Below are 18,423 nucleotides of genomic sequence, written 5' to 3' on the forward strand. Positions count from 1 at the left end.
TTTTAGAAATTTCAACACATTCTTAAATTTTAAAACAAAAAATCAATAAAAAAACTGTTTCTTTGGGAATATTTTTAACTTCCCAATTAACATATAAACATTCACCAATATTTTATTTACTAAAAGAGTGCTTGAAGTAAGCCTAGAGCAAGAGTAGAGGTAACTTAGAATTCCCCAAAATATTCTATGACAGCACATGATGCTGTCTTTACGTCAAGGCCAAGTGTGAGTTCTTTGATTGAAAAGATTAAAAGGTAAAAAAAAAAAAAAAAAAAAATTTAACTCCATATCACACCTATAGTTTTCCAGAGTCACAGACAACTAAACACAAAATTTTATTTAAATAATTTCACAGTTTTCTCTTCTTTTTCCAAATAGCTAAAAGTAGGTTTAATCACTTTGTTTTTTATATTTTAAGTTTTGATTTATTTTGGTCTTTATTTTTATTTTATTTTTGTCAAGTTTTAATATGTGTTAAATTATGGTAAATATCATTCGAAAGATAATTAAATGTCAGTCTAATAAAATATTTAACTATTAATTTTGTTTTCACTCAATTGACTTTATATATATATATATATATATATATATATATATATATATATATATATATATCTTTTACATGAAATTAATGTGGTTTTTTCTTTATCAATAATCACCTCTCCTTATCTTAAAAACGAATTCAAAAATCGTAAAAAGAATATGCAGATAAAATTATTAATTAAATTTTGTTATTGTAGTCTTCTACTGAATAACTTTAACTCCAACTTATAAGAATAGATCACGTTGAATCAATTTAATATATAAGACTAGTAATTAAATCAAAAACAAATTTTGAAAACAACACAAATCAAAATTTAAAGTATTAAAACTAGTAATTGAATCTTAAATATAATTTTTACATTTTGCTAGAATTAAAATTTTCTGATAGAGGTGTGGGCTCCCATGAAGCAGTGTCGTGTTGTTATTTTGCAGCACATGGAAGCAATTTATTTTGTGGTTTTGTGGTATATTGAACATCACTGTCAAAGTCTGCAGATTATTTTTCTGCCCTAAAATTTCATTGTTCCCTTATGCAGAGTGCAATAGTAAGACACTTTCTGCTCTACCAATAAAATATTCTACATGCATTTTTTTCTTTACTCTACCTTTCCTTAAACTTTGCCGGGAAGAGGGATCTAAAACTTAACCACATTCATTGTATAATTTCAGGCTAGACTTAGATCATAAACTAGGTTCTTTTTCTTTTTCTTTTTCTTTGCAAAACAAGTGGCTAAACACAAACCGTACTACGAACTCGCCATAAAACTCAAGTTATGTCTGGTCAATATTATTTAACAAACCTTTTACATGCTTATATATATATAATCACATAAATTAGCCAAAACTTTTCTAAAAAGAAGCAACATGCTGACACTGATATATGTAACTTATAATTTGTATCTTGTGAAGTTAGAAAAGCAAACGAACTAAGATACAGTCTAAAAGTGATGCATCTTCTTTGTCAAGCCTAGGGTTCTTATTGGAACAATAAAACATAATATTAATTATAATAAAAACATTGTTTACTAAGGTTAACAGATTTTCTCAATAATCGAAAGATTTTCTAATTAGAAAATAATGAATTCTTCGTCAGAATGTTAATACTTGACGGGTAAAGTGAAGACATGTACATATTCTGGTTATATATTTACATCATTTCTTTCTGCCAAAAAATGAAGATGTGAAAGAAAAAATATTTTAATAATTTGAGTTGTACATCAAGTACCGAGCCCACACATGATTCATGGTGAATTTGAGTACGTATATAGTATTTTATATTATTTATGTTCTGAAAATACTGATTAATTATAAATTTACTTTTTATTCCATAGTTTTTTTGAAAGTAAGTATGGTGATATTTTAATTAAGATCAGTGCAATGCATGAACCTATCAATGACTTTCCTTCAAACAGCTTCTCATTATAAAATTTCCGCCAGCGTTGATGTTTCGTCTATGTTATAGTTGCAAGCAGACACGCTTTGAATCCATTATTCATTCATATATTATATATATATATATATATATATATATATATATATATATATATATATATATATATATATATATGCAATCAAATTTTTCTTATTTATTTCTAAAACCAACAACAAAGTTTGGCAGTTTTGCTTTTTGGTCCATGAACTTTATGAGTACTACAAAATATGAATAATTTAGTTGCTCAAACCTTTTACATATTTCAATATAAATATGATTTGCAAAGTCCTGTCTACTGCCATTAATATTCGCCATGCTTGTTTATGTTTTTTTTTTTACCAAGAGAACTTTCAGATCAGCACTAAAAGATTCCCTGCATGGAAAAAAAATAAAAATATAATTAATGTCTTATATCACTAACAACCATGTTTTTTGTAAAAGCACAGTGCATGATGCATTATTATGGAGAAACAGAATTTGTTAAAGTTTGTGAGTCCATTGCTAACAACATATCTGCATTAGGTCTTGACATATAAACTTGAAGAGTGATACTGTCTAGTGCATTATTATTAATTTGTCCTTGACGAGATTAATTGTTTGAAGATGGATCCTTTTGTTATCTAACCTAAATATCTATAATTTGTAGGGTATTCAGATTCCTTAGACACAACAATTTTGGGTCAGGTTTGGGTGAGAACTCAATTGCCAGGAAATGTAGTCATTGTCTGTGGGTGGAATTCAAGATAAGACCCATTTGTACCAAAATTCAAATCAAATAGAAGGACATTTCTATCATCTTTTTTCTTTTTTTTTCTCTTCTCATTTTATTACGCAATGTCAATGTTTAATCTTAGAGTCTCATCGTAATTATTATGTTTTATCACAATATTCGGTCAAACACCCAAATTTTGAAAGTCGCGTAAATGATAATATTTTGACTCATTTTTATCTTAGATCATCTTTTAATTATCATATTAAAAGATGATTACTGATAGATTAAAATTGGGTCAAAATATCATTATGTTTATATAAAATAAAAGATATATCCACCCATTAATTTATCATTCTTGCTCCCAATTTTTTTTATATATATTATTTTGTATTTCTTTTTGTATTTTATGGAATCAATTATGTATTCGTTTTTTTAGCAAATTCTTAATAATGGTGAGAAAATGAAATAAAAGGCATAAATGATAGAATCTAGTACGAAAGATACATGATATATATTAATAAATTGCATAATAATTTTATAAAATTAAAATAACAACTTATTACATAGTTCCTATGTTAATAGAGTGATTTTGAGTGGACAAACATTAGCATTTGAATACCCTTGTTTCCCGTACATTTTTGTGTTGATGGGTAAGTTGTTTTCTAAAGTTGGATCTTATCCTCTTCCTTCTATCTGACGTGTGTTAATTCCATCATTCACTATTTTAGTTCCAACAATTTTTAACTCTTCCAGAGTATTAAAAATAAGATGGGTTCAGAGCAATTTTTAGAATATGTTTGTTCACAAACATCTTCATATTTAGGAAATAATATTTGAGGAAATAAATAAATTATGTGAATAAAACAAAGTATTCTCAAAATAAAACCACTACTAACGACAGGAGGGCTTGAAACTTTTATAATTAATCACATATCTTTTTCTACTATTAATCTTTGGTTATATTTAAACTATTTTTCAGTCAAATTTAAAATAAAATAAAATACCGTCAGTTTAGGTAGATGTGATGCTTTTATTAGGTTAATATAATAGTTGAAGAACAGCATAATATAAAAAGTTATCATCTACCAATATGAATATCTTAAAGTTTAAGGTGAAACATAGCAAAACAAATATTGGAAATAGTACAATGATTAAAATAAAAAATAAAATGAAAATACATATTTATATCAATTTCTTTACTTTTATATGGGTTAAATATTTTTTGTAATTTCTAAACTTATATGTGAAATTTGAATTTATTATCATCTCAAATTTAGATATATTTTAACTTTTAACTTTAAAAATAATAGATAAGTTCTTTAACCTAATGATATTAAATTTGTTTATCATAAATGATTTAAAACTAACATTTGAGTTAGAATGCATGTAAATAACTCAAACCACTATAAAAAAAGACACATTCTTTTAATTTTTTTTTTAAAATATTTATAAATTTTGTTATAAATAATAATTTATAAAAAATTGTTACCAATTTTTTTACAAAATATTTTCTATAATTTTTTTAAAAAAATACTTACAAATTTTATAATTTTATAAAAAATAATTATCCATATAAAAAATACATGTTAATTTTATAAGAAAAAAAAAACTCATTGCAAAATTTTATAACAACTTAAGTGCATTCTATTCCATTACATACCCCTTCAAGTTTCCTTCCATTATAAAGTATTTAAATAATGGAATGAATATTTTAATAATATTCTTTTTATTCTATTGCATTTTACTTACCATTACATGTACCTAGAATACCTTTGTGTTGATTTTTCTTTTAACAAATGAAAAACATGGGAGGGAAGCTACTCCGGCCACTTCAACAATGGAGTGGTGGTGGTGATTCACAAACAATCCATTTTTACATCAACCTCCATCCAACACTAACAAAATAATATTTTTATGTTAAAATATAAAATGATTTACGATGAAATCAGTATAAATTAAAAAAAAAAATATTATCTTTTTTAACTGGGTGTTGAATGGGTGTAGTAAAATTTAGAGGGATCTAAAATTTTCCTTCAACAATACTGCATCCGCGTAGTTTTGGGAAACGATAAACAGTGACAATGATTTTATGCAACATTTTCTAAGAAACACCAAAGAAAAAAAAGAAAAAAATAATATAAGAAAACAGAAGATTATAACAGAAATGTTATGTAAAGAATTTAGCATGTTATTTTTCATTTTATTCTGAAATTTAATGTATGTAAAGAGTGAAATTAGGCCCTTTAACAATTTGATCTTGACTGTGAAAGATGGCAAATGAACAAAATCATATATTAGCTAGTCACCTAATGGATCTGTTAAATATGATTCCAAAACTCTGATCTAATGAAGCCACACAACTGTAAAGAAGACCTTATCAGAAGATAGAAAGAGAAATATATTAATAATCAAGCACTCACAAACTTAATCTTGAGTCCATTCAATAACACAGGCACATAGGAAAACTGTATATTACACTGTATTCTTGTATCAACAATAAAACAGAAAAACATGGAGGAAACAATTAATATTACATATAACCTTTTCTATCTTTCTTTTACACAAAGTTTCATTTGAAATCTCTCTGAGATTTCTCATTCCGAAACTTGAAAAAGGATCAGTGGAAACAACAACATAGAATAATAGCATAGCATCCCACCAGAGATGCCAAAAAGAACCATAAAAGTTGTCAAACTTGAGGAAGAAACTTCACTGTATCTTCCATCTCCTGCTTCAGAGTTATAACTCCATATTAGGTATGCCAGCCAACAAACTGCATACCCTAGAGTGATTCAAAAGTCAAAACCCTCTAGATCCGAGAACCCAAGCTGAAAGCATGATTTCTCTTCACCCCAAAACACTTTTTCTCTGCTCATGGTAATTTGAGAGGCTTTGTTTCTCATACACCACAACCTAAACCCCTTGCCTCTGATCCTTTCATGATTCTCAGCCTTTTGCAAGAAGTCACAAACATGCTGCAAAAAGTACGGTTCTGTCAGATTGAATTCAACTCATACAAACCTAACCATATGAGACAAACAAAAGCAGATCAGAGAGATGTAACACTTACTCCCATGGAACATCTCCAACTAACATCCAGTCACCGTCCTTGTCTTCGTATGTTGGTGCATAGTCAGATCCTTTGTAACCTTCTTTTTCAGAGTACTCACCTGAAAACCCATAACACAACCCAGGTCATTTTCACAGTATCATCAAATTTTATTCAAAGTGCTTTCTTTTCATCTCATCTCATAATAAAAAACCAAAACAAAAAACTAAAATTGTTCTCACCTATGGTCAACTTGAACATGTTTTCTAGAGCTTTGAGAAGTTGTGTGTAGCCTCCATATACCTTCAGGTCAATCTTCCTAAGATAAGGTGCTCCATCCATGCTTACTTTCACATAAATCCCAGCACCCTCATTCTCCTGAAAACTGTTTTTTCTATAAGATCTGATTGGTGGCCACCCCACTATCTTTGCCCTGTCATAAAAGAATTCAATGAATCAGTCAACTCAAAATTATCACACACACACAGAACTTCAATAATAATAACATGTTAATGGAACTTACTTTGCAGGAGGTGGTGTCTCAGTTTCCACATTTTTTTTAGCATTAGAAACAGTGTCCTCAGAAGAAGTTTCAGTCAATGGCCTTTTGTTGGTAATTCTAACAGCTGGAGACAGTGTTTTTTCCTGAGTTTCTTCTGTTCCTGGGAGTCCCAATCTGAGCTCAGTTGCCTTGAGGTTGAGATCAGTCTCATATGTGACAGTGCTTTCCATCTCTTCCTGGTAGAATCTATTATCCAATTGCAAGAGCCTGAAAGACTGGTTTGTTATTGAACAAGTGAAGAGAAAAATAGAAGGAAATGGTTGTTAATTTGTTGGTTGGTCTGGTTAGTGGAATGAATCTGTTCTTGTAGATTGAGAGATGATGATGATGATGATGATGATGATGATGATAAGACTTGAGATGTGATGCAAGTGTGAGAAGGTATGTTTTATAGGGACATGGGAAGATAAAGAGGTGGTGTTGTTGTGTATGGTATGGGGAATGATATGAATGAGTTGTGAGAGGAGAATAAAAAAATAAAAAAAATAAAAAAATAATGAAATAAATTATGGAGAAAGACAGGGTAAGGTGTCGGTAGCAGTAGCAGCAAGTTTAAAGCAAGATGTCCCCACAAATGGAGGACAAGGGTGGGACAGGGTGAGTGTCCCATAAGGGAAGAGGGTCAAGATGCGGTTTGGGAGATAAATGAGGAGCGTTGGCTTTAAGGAAAGGCAAAGGAGACATGCCCATGTGAAGGGAGGGTCCATATCTCAGACTTAGTCATGGCACTCTTGCCCATGTGGCTCTCATTTTTTAATTCCTCATTACATGTGAACCTTCTTCTTCTTCTTCCAACTTCTAACATGCATCAAACAAAACAAACCTAGTAATATGTTTTCTATATTTAACTATATTTCACTTTAATCAAATTAACAACTTTATCAAATAACTCGCAAAACTACACCTATATGTGTGAAAACTCATAAAATTAATTTATAATTTTATCCATTAGAGCAAATTCATAAAAAAAAAAATCAATAAATGTGAAGTACACCGGTACAAAATTATTTTAACTTAGTTTGAATACAAATTGTATAACTAATTAAATATTGGTTGCATATATATAAGGATTTTACCCAGTTCAGTTAAGTGCATGATCTAATCTTAATTATTGAATAAATAATTTTGTATCCATTACTTCACAGGAATACAAAGTAAGTTCTTGATGTGTATAATGATATAGTAATTGTTTAGTTTTGCTTTTTGTTTAGAGTGGAAGACATCTACAATAAAATTAGAGGGATTATTAAGTGGTCCTGGATTAGTATTTATGCATGGACCTGCTTGATAATACGTACTTAAATATGATTAATCATTTTATTTTAAATTACAAAAGTTAAATATATTTTAATTTTATTGTACTGGGTGATGTAATGTGTAAGAAGAATGAGAGAAGATGAAGTGCAAGATTGTGAAGATTAAGATTGAAGTTGAAATAGAAGACAAGTTACATCAACCAGTAACTCTTTTGTCTCCATAAGATTTTAGAAGAAAGTCAATTGGCTTTCGTATTATGTTTAAAATGTTTAGAAGAATTAATTTACATGTGACTTATTCTTTTATTTAGAATCCATCGTCAATTGTCATGCATTTTTATTATTAAAAAATTGTCTCTCACATGTTGTTAAGTAGTTTGAAGTTGTAAAAATATAATTTTTCTTTTGTACCTATCAACTTAAACAACTTGTTAAGACCCTCTCAACTCACAAGACAATCGTCTTTCCCTTTCTGATTTACGTGTGAAAAACTTCTAAATTCACAAGTGTGACTACTATTCTTGTAATTATTGCTAAATAAGTTTCTTCTCATTTGTATAGATGATGTTTTTAAAAAAATTTAATGTATAATAGATTAAACATAAATAAAACACAATTGGTGTACATATGAGTAGTTACTCATAATCAATTATCTTAGTCATTTAATTGATTATTTTTCTCGTGTTCCATCTCATTTACTATAAACATGTGATGATGTTGTGTTTTATTAATTTCTTGTCGTGTAATATATCTCGTATGATAATTGAATAAATAATTCAACTATTATTTCTTTTCTTTCTTTTTAAATCGATCACAATCACTCATAGACATTCAAATTTTTTTACTCTCTTATAATTGAAATAATTTCATTTTCCACATTTTTTTTCTGTTTTCTTTTTCACTCAAATTCAAACTAAAACGTATTTTTTTCTAGATTTAAATTATATATATATATATATATATATATATATATATATATATATTAAATGCAAACCAACCTCAATTTTCTAAATTCCACGGATGCTGTTGTTTTAAAATATTTTTTATATTTAAATCTAAATAATGTTTTTAAAGAGTATTATCAAGAATAGTTTCAGCAAAAGTACATTTTTATTATAAAATGAAACATATATTAAATGAACTTTAAATACTGATTTTAATGGTGTAAAAATAATTAATGTTTGTGAATTCATAGACATTATAAATTACTTGATGGGCCAATATCATGTAATAATTTCTTCTGAAGGAGTCTCGACCTGAATTTAAGGCTGTTTGCTGCGTTAAAGTTCAACAACAATCAGAAAAGAAAAATACCTGCAAGATTGTGTGTTACGATTATGGATAAATAGCAGATAGGAAAAAAAAAATAACGATAATAGATGCATGAACATTGAAGCAGTAAAATGAGTGAAATGGAAATAATTGTAAAAAACAGCGCAACTACTACCATTCAAAAATGGCTGACACGGTTAATTGATTATGGTCAGAAAAAAATTCCTGGCAACTTTTTTCTTTTTACTCAGATTAAAATTTGATGAATTAAGTGATATTAAAAACAATAAAAATGGAAAAGTCAAACTTTTTTATGACGGTCAAGTCCGCGATGGTTAATTGTACGGATCCAGTTTATTTATTTTGGTAAAGTTTATTTTAAGAATTTCAAAGCAAGAGATTGTTCTGCTTCTATAAAACAATTTTATACATGAGTTAAAACTTTCTTTTTAAATGATAAACTAAATTATTTTTAATGTACAAATATCAATATATATTTGCAAGTCTCAAATTCATAACCAATTTTAACTCACTCCGATTATTAATTTTTGAAATTAATTGTTTTAACCTCCACCTTATTATTAAAAGATAACAAAATAGGTTTGGTTATTTTTTTTTATATTTACAAATATATTACTTAAAAATCTTGTAGGGTCGATTAGGAGAGATATTTACAAATATTAATACGTTTACATTTTTTTGTTTGAAATATGAAAAAAAAAATGTGAAAGACCTCGGAAAATATGTTTCTCTGAGATCTTAAATTTATTTGGAAGTCAAATATGGTTCAAAAGATTAAGTTAGTTTCCTTTCCTTTATAACGGATTTACTAGGCAATTAATTCAATTAAAGGGTAATTTCATCCCTATTTTGCCATTAATTAACAAAGGATTAGTATAGGATTTGTGAGGGGAAGAAAATGGTTTCTATTTTCTTTATTAAATAACTATCATTTCACTATGAGATGTGAATGCATTCTGAATCTCTTACAAAGGTGAATTTATGTTTAGTTATGAAATTTATTACAACATTGCCTCACAATCTAGTAACTAATTATGTTAAATATTACCTTGCTAATTTCTCTACAATCCTTTGTAATTATATAATTTATTATTAATATAATTTTATTATAATTTTGTACCATTGTGGGATTTTATTAGCTCAATTTGTTCAGTCCATGGATTTAATCAAAAAAATTTGACATCTCAGTTTGGCCAGTGGGTCAAGCAAAAACTTTGAACTTGCATTATACTTATGCTTTAATTTTTTTTAATTTATAGAAATTATATGGTTTTTAGCATATATTATTTATTTATTTATTTATTTATTTAAGTTTAGAAGACCAAGTACTCTGTACGAAAATCGAAAAGGAGAAGCACATTGCTTAAAAGATTTATGGTCTTAATTGACTAAACATGGTGCACTTATTATTTAAATTATTGACACGTACAGCAGGAACAGGGGGCCCTTCCCCATCAATTATTTTTTTAGCATATACGGAGAGAGAACATTTTTACCAGAAAAAGTTAATCTTGCATTTTATGTTAACATACTAAAGTTTATCTTTTTTCTATTTTCATTATTGTTTTATTAATATGGAATATTTGTTAATTTATAGTTTTCTAAAATATTTTAGAATGTGTTTTAAATATTAATTGTTATTGTTTAAGGTAGAATTCATTCAATTTTGTATTTCATCGGGCTGTAAATTTAAACTCTTGCAAACATAACCTTTCACTTTTATCTCATGAGAATTCAAATCTGCTAACAATTACATATACCATTGGATTCATTCTAGCCCAAAATGCCCATGCTCACACGTGCCATTTTTTACATATTAAACTAGGTCTTTTTTCTGCATATATCACTAATATAAAAAAGGCTTTTAACGTATGGTATTTTCAGTCTTTGACGTCTGCCCAAACACCGACGTCGTATTGGGTGACGTCAAAATTGACGTCGGAAAGCAGAGCAGACGTTAATTAACGTCGGGTCCAGGAGAGTCAACGTCAAATAACGTTTGTCAAGGTTCTACCAGACGTCAAACAGTGCTGTTTTTTTTTTTTTAAGTTTTGTTGTTTTTACAACATTCTCACACCTGAAAATCAGAAAAAAATTCATAATAGTTTCTAAACGTTTTTCTTAAGAGTATTAACTTCTATATTCCAGAACTACTAGTTAATCAATAACTAGAAAAAGCCATTGAATCAAATGCCTTGTAGTTTAAAAAAAATGAGTACAACAATATTGCATAGCTATGATAGTTTATACTACATAAATATGTTAGGTATTTGTTATCCTCATGCCATCACCTTAATCTTATGTCGAGAGAAGAAAATAACTCTAGCAGATTACAAGAGATGTCTCATAACAAAATCAGACCAAAGAGAAACAAAAGACATGAAAAAGAACATTACCTTAGTTACTTGCTGGTTTTGAGGTCCTTGATTTAACCTTACCTCACTCACCCCTCTTAATGGAGAATTAAAGATCAAGGAGTGACCACCTAAATATTACTCCAAGGCAACTTAGAGGTCAGTTTAAAGAAATGTAAGCACTTCAACATCATTCATAAAAAAGAAAAATACTAAGAACTCTCATGTAATGAAAACATAAACTTTATAGTTCATGGAATGAGTCATCCTTCATTATTCACTCCACCCTAAATTCATTATGACTCATTTTCGTATGGAGTTCACAACATTGATCACCACATCACGCTCATTTACCTTCCAAATTAGATACACGGGTTATTAATTCAATTTCAATTTCAATTTCAAACGGCATGCATAATTAAAAGTCTAAAAGGAGGCAATCCACATGAGAGTGTTTGGTACACTTCTTATAATCATACACATATGAAAAGAATTACCTACAGTATGCATCATGCCATTGTAATCACAATTAACGCTCAATTTAGTAATAACCCTAAATTTAGAAATGGAAAACTAACCCCTTCTAGCAAATGAAAGACGAACTTGGAGAAGGTGGCTTTAAGGTCTTTGCACGCTGTTAGTCAAATGGGGATGAAGAGCAAGTGGGACGAATCTCAAAACGCTGCAAATGGGGATGAAAACGCAAAATATTCGGTTCAAAATGCCTAAAATCAATTCATAATCAAATCCCAACAAGTTTGGTGGTGAAAAACGTTCGAAACTCACCTAGATAAAGTCGAAATGGGGGTCGCCGGTGGAAAACGCTCGCGGAAACAGTGAAACAGCGTAGGGTTTCTGCGTTTCGCGTAGAGATAAGTAAAACTTAACGTCGGTGGTGAAGGAGTCTGACGTTAAGTGACGTCGGGGGAACAACAGTCTGACGTCCTTTTTTAAATGACGTTGGGTTTTTTTGGGCAAACGTTAAATTACGTCTGATCTGGAACAGACAGACGTTAAATTACGTCTGACCTGGAATAGACAGACGTTAAAAAAGTCCGATAATTTACAAAAATGCCACCGGTCATTTTTAACGTTGGACTTTTTTTGGACAGACGTTATAGGGGTTATAGGGGTGACATTATAACGCTTTTTTGTGTTAGTGTATATTAATTTAATTAGCATTAAGTCAATATATTGTTAAATTTACAAGACTTAAGTTTGATTTTTAGAATAAACTTCCAAGTCTATTTACTTAAGTGAATTGTAAGGGTTAATATTCTAAATGTCATTTTAAATTAAAACTTTTCAAACAAGTACACAAATTTGACAAACTAAAGTTTTCAAATAAAATAATAATTATATAATTTCAAATATTAAAGCCAAAATTTAGAAGTGATGTGTGTGATGAATTGCTGACTTTAATTAAACTTTGTCCAAATTTTATGGAGATGTGTATTTATTGACGATGAAATTGGTATAAATAAAGATCAACTACATCCAAAAAGAAAAACACACACATGATTTTACCAAAGTGATGATGGCATGCGATAAATGTTTAAGTTAAATTCTTATGACAAAGTTGAAGGTGTTTCAAAAAGTTTATCCTATTTACAATTACATATGATAATGAGTTGCTTCAGATATAAATAGTGACTCCTTGTTATATACTTTGTCTTAAAAGGTTGTTTTTGAATACATAAGGAATATGCAAAAATATAAATTTTAAACAAAATTATTTAAAAATATTTTTTTAAAATTTAAATTTGGTTTTAAAAATTATTTTTAAGATTTATTTAAATAAAATTACTTAATAAAATATTAATATAAATACATTTAATTTTTTTAAAAAAATAAATTTAAATGAGTTGTATAAAGATATAAATTTTAAAAAGTTAATATGTTACAAAATAACTTTGATTTTATAAGTCTAAATAAAAAAACAGAAATATATGATTTAAACAACTTTTAATAATTAATATTTTTATACTAATAATTTTATTTTTATCATTTAAATTTTAAAATATAATTATTAGCGAGTAGTGAATTATTTGTGGATCGAATAATATCATGATGCATGTACTCATTCTATCAATAAGTGGATAAACAAATTTTCGTATTTAATTCATTAAAAATATCAATTTAATATAAATAACAGATTTTACTTACATATATTCACATGTAATAATTATTTTTTTATCCCTTTTCACAACATAATTACTTAATTCTTATCAAGATACAATATCTTATACCCATCTCACAGAATTCACTGTCTTAATTATTATTTATTTTGAAATAATAAATAAATAAAATATAATGAAAAAAAAAGATATTTATACACGCTCACATACCAAAAACATAAACATTTATCATCATAAAAGAATTTTCCAAGTGACCGAATTCTATTTTTGTTTTGTTGACTTCTACGAAGCATTTAAATAATCAGGTTTAAATTAAAGGCGTTCAAAAACAATAAATAGAAAAAAAAAAAGTAAAGAAAAAAAAAAACTGTCCACTGAAGCTATATTTTTATATTAAAGAAAATATGAGTCATCTAAAAAACACAGAAGAAATGAATCTGGTGCAAATTTTTGGAATGTCTGGACAAAGCGGGCGAAACCTTTTTACAGTTGGAGGGGAGGACCATTTCATGCTTCACCATTACTGCTTATGCATGAGTACCACCTCGACAACGCCTCAGATGAGAGGACCACTAACTCTCCCTTACAAAATCAAAACCAAAAGGTGTCAGAAAATCAGATCCTTCTTTCATCACCACAATTTAGTCAAACACCCATGGGACCATTTCTAATACAAAATTATCTTTTTCATTTTCCATTTCACATTTCTGCCCTAAAATTTATTACCATCTTTCATTTACAATAACATGACCACAAAGATCTACTTTCTCAAGTACAGTTTCAACATGTGACATCATCAGCATGAACAAAAGCTCATACGTCTAGAGTACGGGTTTATATTATATATCCAATCTGTAACATTGGTTGCTGTGAACCATAGTTATTTGGTTCTCGATGCTGGGTGTGTCGGATTTTTGTCACTATCGGTGATTAATGAATGAAGCTAGAATTTGTGGCATGAAATCCAACAACATGGCTGTGTATTATAAGCTGGCAATATATCTACAGGAGACGTGTGGTGTTTGGCACTTGGCATATGAACAATTCAAAACAGAACTCAGATAGTGATGCTCAACTAATGATTCCAATCACACATATAGATTGCTTCTTGCATCATTTTCTGCGGTTTGGATTCGATCTGATTCCACAAATCAATGTTACTTTCGCCTGCACATATTTGTAATACGGATCATGAAAAAACATTTATTATGAGAGTTGAGGAAGGCATTACCACCATGGAATGTGAAAAGGGAATGTCTGGAATTATAAAATATCTCTATTTAAGATAGTATCGTCGAGTCATGTAATAGTGGTTGGAAAATTAATGTCATGGTCTAATGTGTAGGACTATGAGGATGTTCATCTGAAATTGTTTGGTTTAATGAGTAATGGCTTGCAATGCAGTACTAGTGGCTAACAAAGATTCTAATTTATTGTGTTTGGCAGCTTACAGACTTGCGGAAAATGAAGGATTGGAAGACCTATCTCACATGAAATACTCTTGTTTCCTCCCATTGCATTATTAGCTAAACCATTGTCATTGTCAACATTTTTTAATGTTAAATTATTGTAACAAATTTTAAACCCTAATATATCACTAACATTAGGGTATTCATATTCTTAATCTTATCATTATTTTAACAGTACTCGGCCCAAATTGTAGAATTCAAAATCGACTGTGTGGGATATACAATTTTGATAAGAACAGATTCCAAGATATATGGATAGAATTTTGAGTTTATAAACTCCTCCAAGAATTTAAGTAAGAACAACAGAAAATATTTTTGAAGTTAATTTAATTATACATGACGTATAAATAAGATTTAGTATGATGTTAATAAAATTTATATATTAAATCCGTATGATTATAATATCAATATTAAATTTTGAACTTACGTGTATACGTGTGTATGTATCTACCGCGTTAGACACACGACACACGTTATATTCAGTTGTAGTGCTCGATAAAAGGTGAGAAATGATATCATATAATGAAAAGAGAAGAAAGAAGAGTGAAACAATCTTCACAACATTTAATATCTTTAGGCAGAAGATGCATATTATTGGCTGCTAATTAATCACTTATTTGGTTTGGTACACTAATGTACAAGTTATATAATCATGTTAAGATGTTTCTTATATATCATTTTATTAGGTAAGATGATATAATCATTTGATAATTGAAACTTAAAAGATTAATCTATCAAGATATTTTGATCGGAATTGATTTTTCTCAATATATTGTTTTATACAAATTTTGGAATTTGATTAGAAATGAAACTGTGGAACGGGTTTTGTATTAGCCAAAATGTGAGTTGGTATTCACAATTGACATTTTTTTTTTCTTTTTAACTTTTGAATGTTGTGTAAAATTGAATATAATTAAATATTTTTATTCCTTATGTTATAAATATTATATATTTATAAGTATGAATGTAAATTTTATTTCATGTACTTTAGTATGATTTTTTATAATAATAAAATTTATATTCATATTTAAATATATATATATATATATATATATATATATATATATATAATGCTGGTAAAATAATAAATAAAAATATTTAGTAATATTCATTATTTAATAATTATAAGTAAATAATTATCTTTAATTTTCTTATGATTTTTATATTTGTATAAAATTATTTATTCTATAATATATTTAAATTTGGGTTTAAAAAATCATTAGTGAACTTTGTTATATTTTTAAATAAGTATAAAATTGCAAGTCAATAGTTGATTAATTTTAGCATGTCGAATATGAAACAAGTCCAAATGAAACAAATTGACCCACATTACCAACTCTTAGATTTGATAATTTACACAAAGTATAAAATTAATTGCTAACCATATAATACTATTATGTTAATAATATGTCATGTCTACCATAATTTATGTATATATGCATAATAAAATAGTACTAACTATTAATTCATATTATATATATATATATATATATAAATAAATAAATAAGGGTATCAATATGTATACATAATCATAAAAAAGTTATAGGAATTCAACCAAGGAGAAGGAGGTTATATTTAGCTAGTAAAAAACAAGGGATAGTTGATATGTTCACCACCAAAGAAACCAAAAGGTATGTGGTCACTACTACAATCACAAGCACTCAATTTGTTATTCCAAGGCCTAACATTAAAATTTAACATTCTGAATAACCTTTGTACTATAAAAATCTTACTTTGGATTACACAAAATTCTCTTCACTATTATTTTATGCTAATAGAAGTTTTTGAAAAACTACAACAAAACATAATATATGTCTCATTCAATTTTTATATCTCCCCACTATTATTTTATGCTAAGAGAAGTTTTTATTGACTACGTTACAGTACAAAACAAAGTCAATCATGCAGCACACAGAGAAAGATTTGGGATATGTAAAAAAATGTATGTTGTGAGTTTGTTGTTCTTTTCAGACATATCAACTAATTTATTAATTGTAAAATTTGTTGTTCTTTTAGATTATCCTTATGAGCAGTATATTATCGTTTTACTGATTCATTGAATAGAGAGAATAAGAATTTATCATAGCGTTTGGAACAAACATGACAGGTGTTGTTGTTTAATGAAACCAAAAGAACAAAGTCCTGGCATTGCAAGCCTAGGAACCCAGACAATGAGGACCTGTACAGAATGTTTAAGCTGTATTTGTTGGTTACAAGTAAAAGTCACAAGTCGGTGACTCATTCCATGGTGGCTGGCTACTTCTGTTTTCTTCCCTCTGCTTTAATCCAAAAAAGTGAACCAAATCAACTGGGTCACACTTTAAATTAAATACTAAAAAATTATACCAACATTAAACATCATCCACTGTCACTCATCATTCCTATCATCTCAATCATAAAGTTATGTGTCCAAACAAAACTCTTCAAATATTATATACTTTGTTTCTGAAAGTGAAAAGTTGATGTTGGTAAAATTTCAAAATCATGAAAGTGTTTTATGATGTAAATATATATTGCATCACCTTTTTAAGAAATAAATTGAAACTGTTGCTATTTATTCATTTTTTTTTTCTTCTCCAGTCTCACCACTTTTCTTTTCTTGGGCTACATCTCCTGTATATTGATTCTTCATAGATGGTAAAAAGATGATATTGGAGAGGGAGGGTTCAGTTCTCTCATGTATAGTAAAAGAAAGAAAGGTTTTTTTTTTTTTTTTGTAATTTCAAATTTTAGTAACAATACAATGAAAGAGTTTTTTTAGATGTTTCAAAGCAACATTTTCAAATACTTACTTTGTAGTAGATTTAAAGCAACATCGTCAAGTAGGTCATTGATTAATCTTAATTAGGTCTTATTTTCGAAATTGTGTAAAAATTATGTCATTTTTGTTAATATTGTATTAACAGCATAAAATATGCGTGCCAGCTTGTGATTTTCTAAATATTATTTTAATTTGTTACTTTAATTTTATTTTTTTTTAATTTTTTGTCACGTGTAAAATCAGCATCACGTCATGTGTTGAGTCATCATCTAAATATCAATTTAATTTATGTATTTGTTATATTGATCTAAATTAATCTCAATTTCAATTTTTAAATTGATTCTTTTCGGAATTGAGACCAAATTTAATTTTTATATATAAAATATTATAATAAAAGTATATTATAATACTTTTATTAAAATTTATATTTTAATTAAACATTTTTAACACTGCTAAGTTTATTTAAATTTATATTTTATATTAAAATTTATTTAATTTTTTAAAAATTTTAAATATATCACTACTAGAAAAATGCTCTATACCTGCATATTTTTTCATAAATTTTTTTTGGTAAGAAATTGATGTGTATTTTGTTTAGAAAATTTTTTGGCAGGAAATTCATTTGACTTTTCATACAAAATATAATTTGCAGAAAAATATTTGCAGATTTTGTGACACAAACTTTTTTCACATAAAATAGATGCAAATTTTCTTATAAAAATTATCCGCAAGTAATTACTTGCCAATTTACTTACGTGTATGCTTATGATATAATTTTTCTTACAAAAAAATTTTGCAGCAACATTATTGTTAGAAAACTTTGTATTTCCTCCACTTTTTTTAGGATTTTTTTT

General features: G+C 27.7%; 1 protein-coding gene across 1 annotated transcript; it reads right to left on the minus strand.

Moving 5' to 3' along the window:
* Nucleotides 1-5,088: 5,088 nt before the first annotated feature.
* LOC114189786 (auxin-induced protein 22B-like) lies at nucleotides 5,089-6,659 on the minus strand. The gene is made up of 4 exons (XM_028078472.2): nucleotides 6,260-6,659; nucleotides 5,979-6,169; nucleotides 5,758-5,857; nucleotides 5,089-5,662 (listed from the first exon to the last, which is right to left on the minus strand). The coding sequence occupies exons 1-4, from the start codon at nucleotides 6,466-6,468 to the stop codon at nucleotides 5,587-5,589; spliced, it is 576 nt and encodes a 191-aa protein (XP_027934273.1). The 5' UTR covers nucleotides 6,469-6,659; the 3' UTR covers nucleotides 5,089-5,586.
* Between the last annotated feature and the right edge of the window lie 11,764 nt (nucleotides 6,660-18,423).

The sequence above is a fragment of the Vigna unguiculata genome, chromosome 7, assembly GCF_037176805.1.
Source record: "Vigna unguiculata cultivar grain cowpea cultivar isolate G323 ecotype 2 chromosome 7, ASM3717680v1, whole genome shotgun sequence".
NCBI classification, from domain to species: Eukaryota; Viridiplantae; Streptophyta; class Magnoliopsida; order Fabales; family Fabaceae; genus Vigna; species Vigna unguiculata.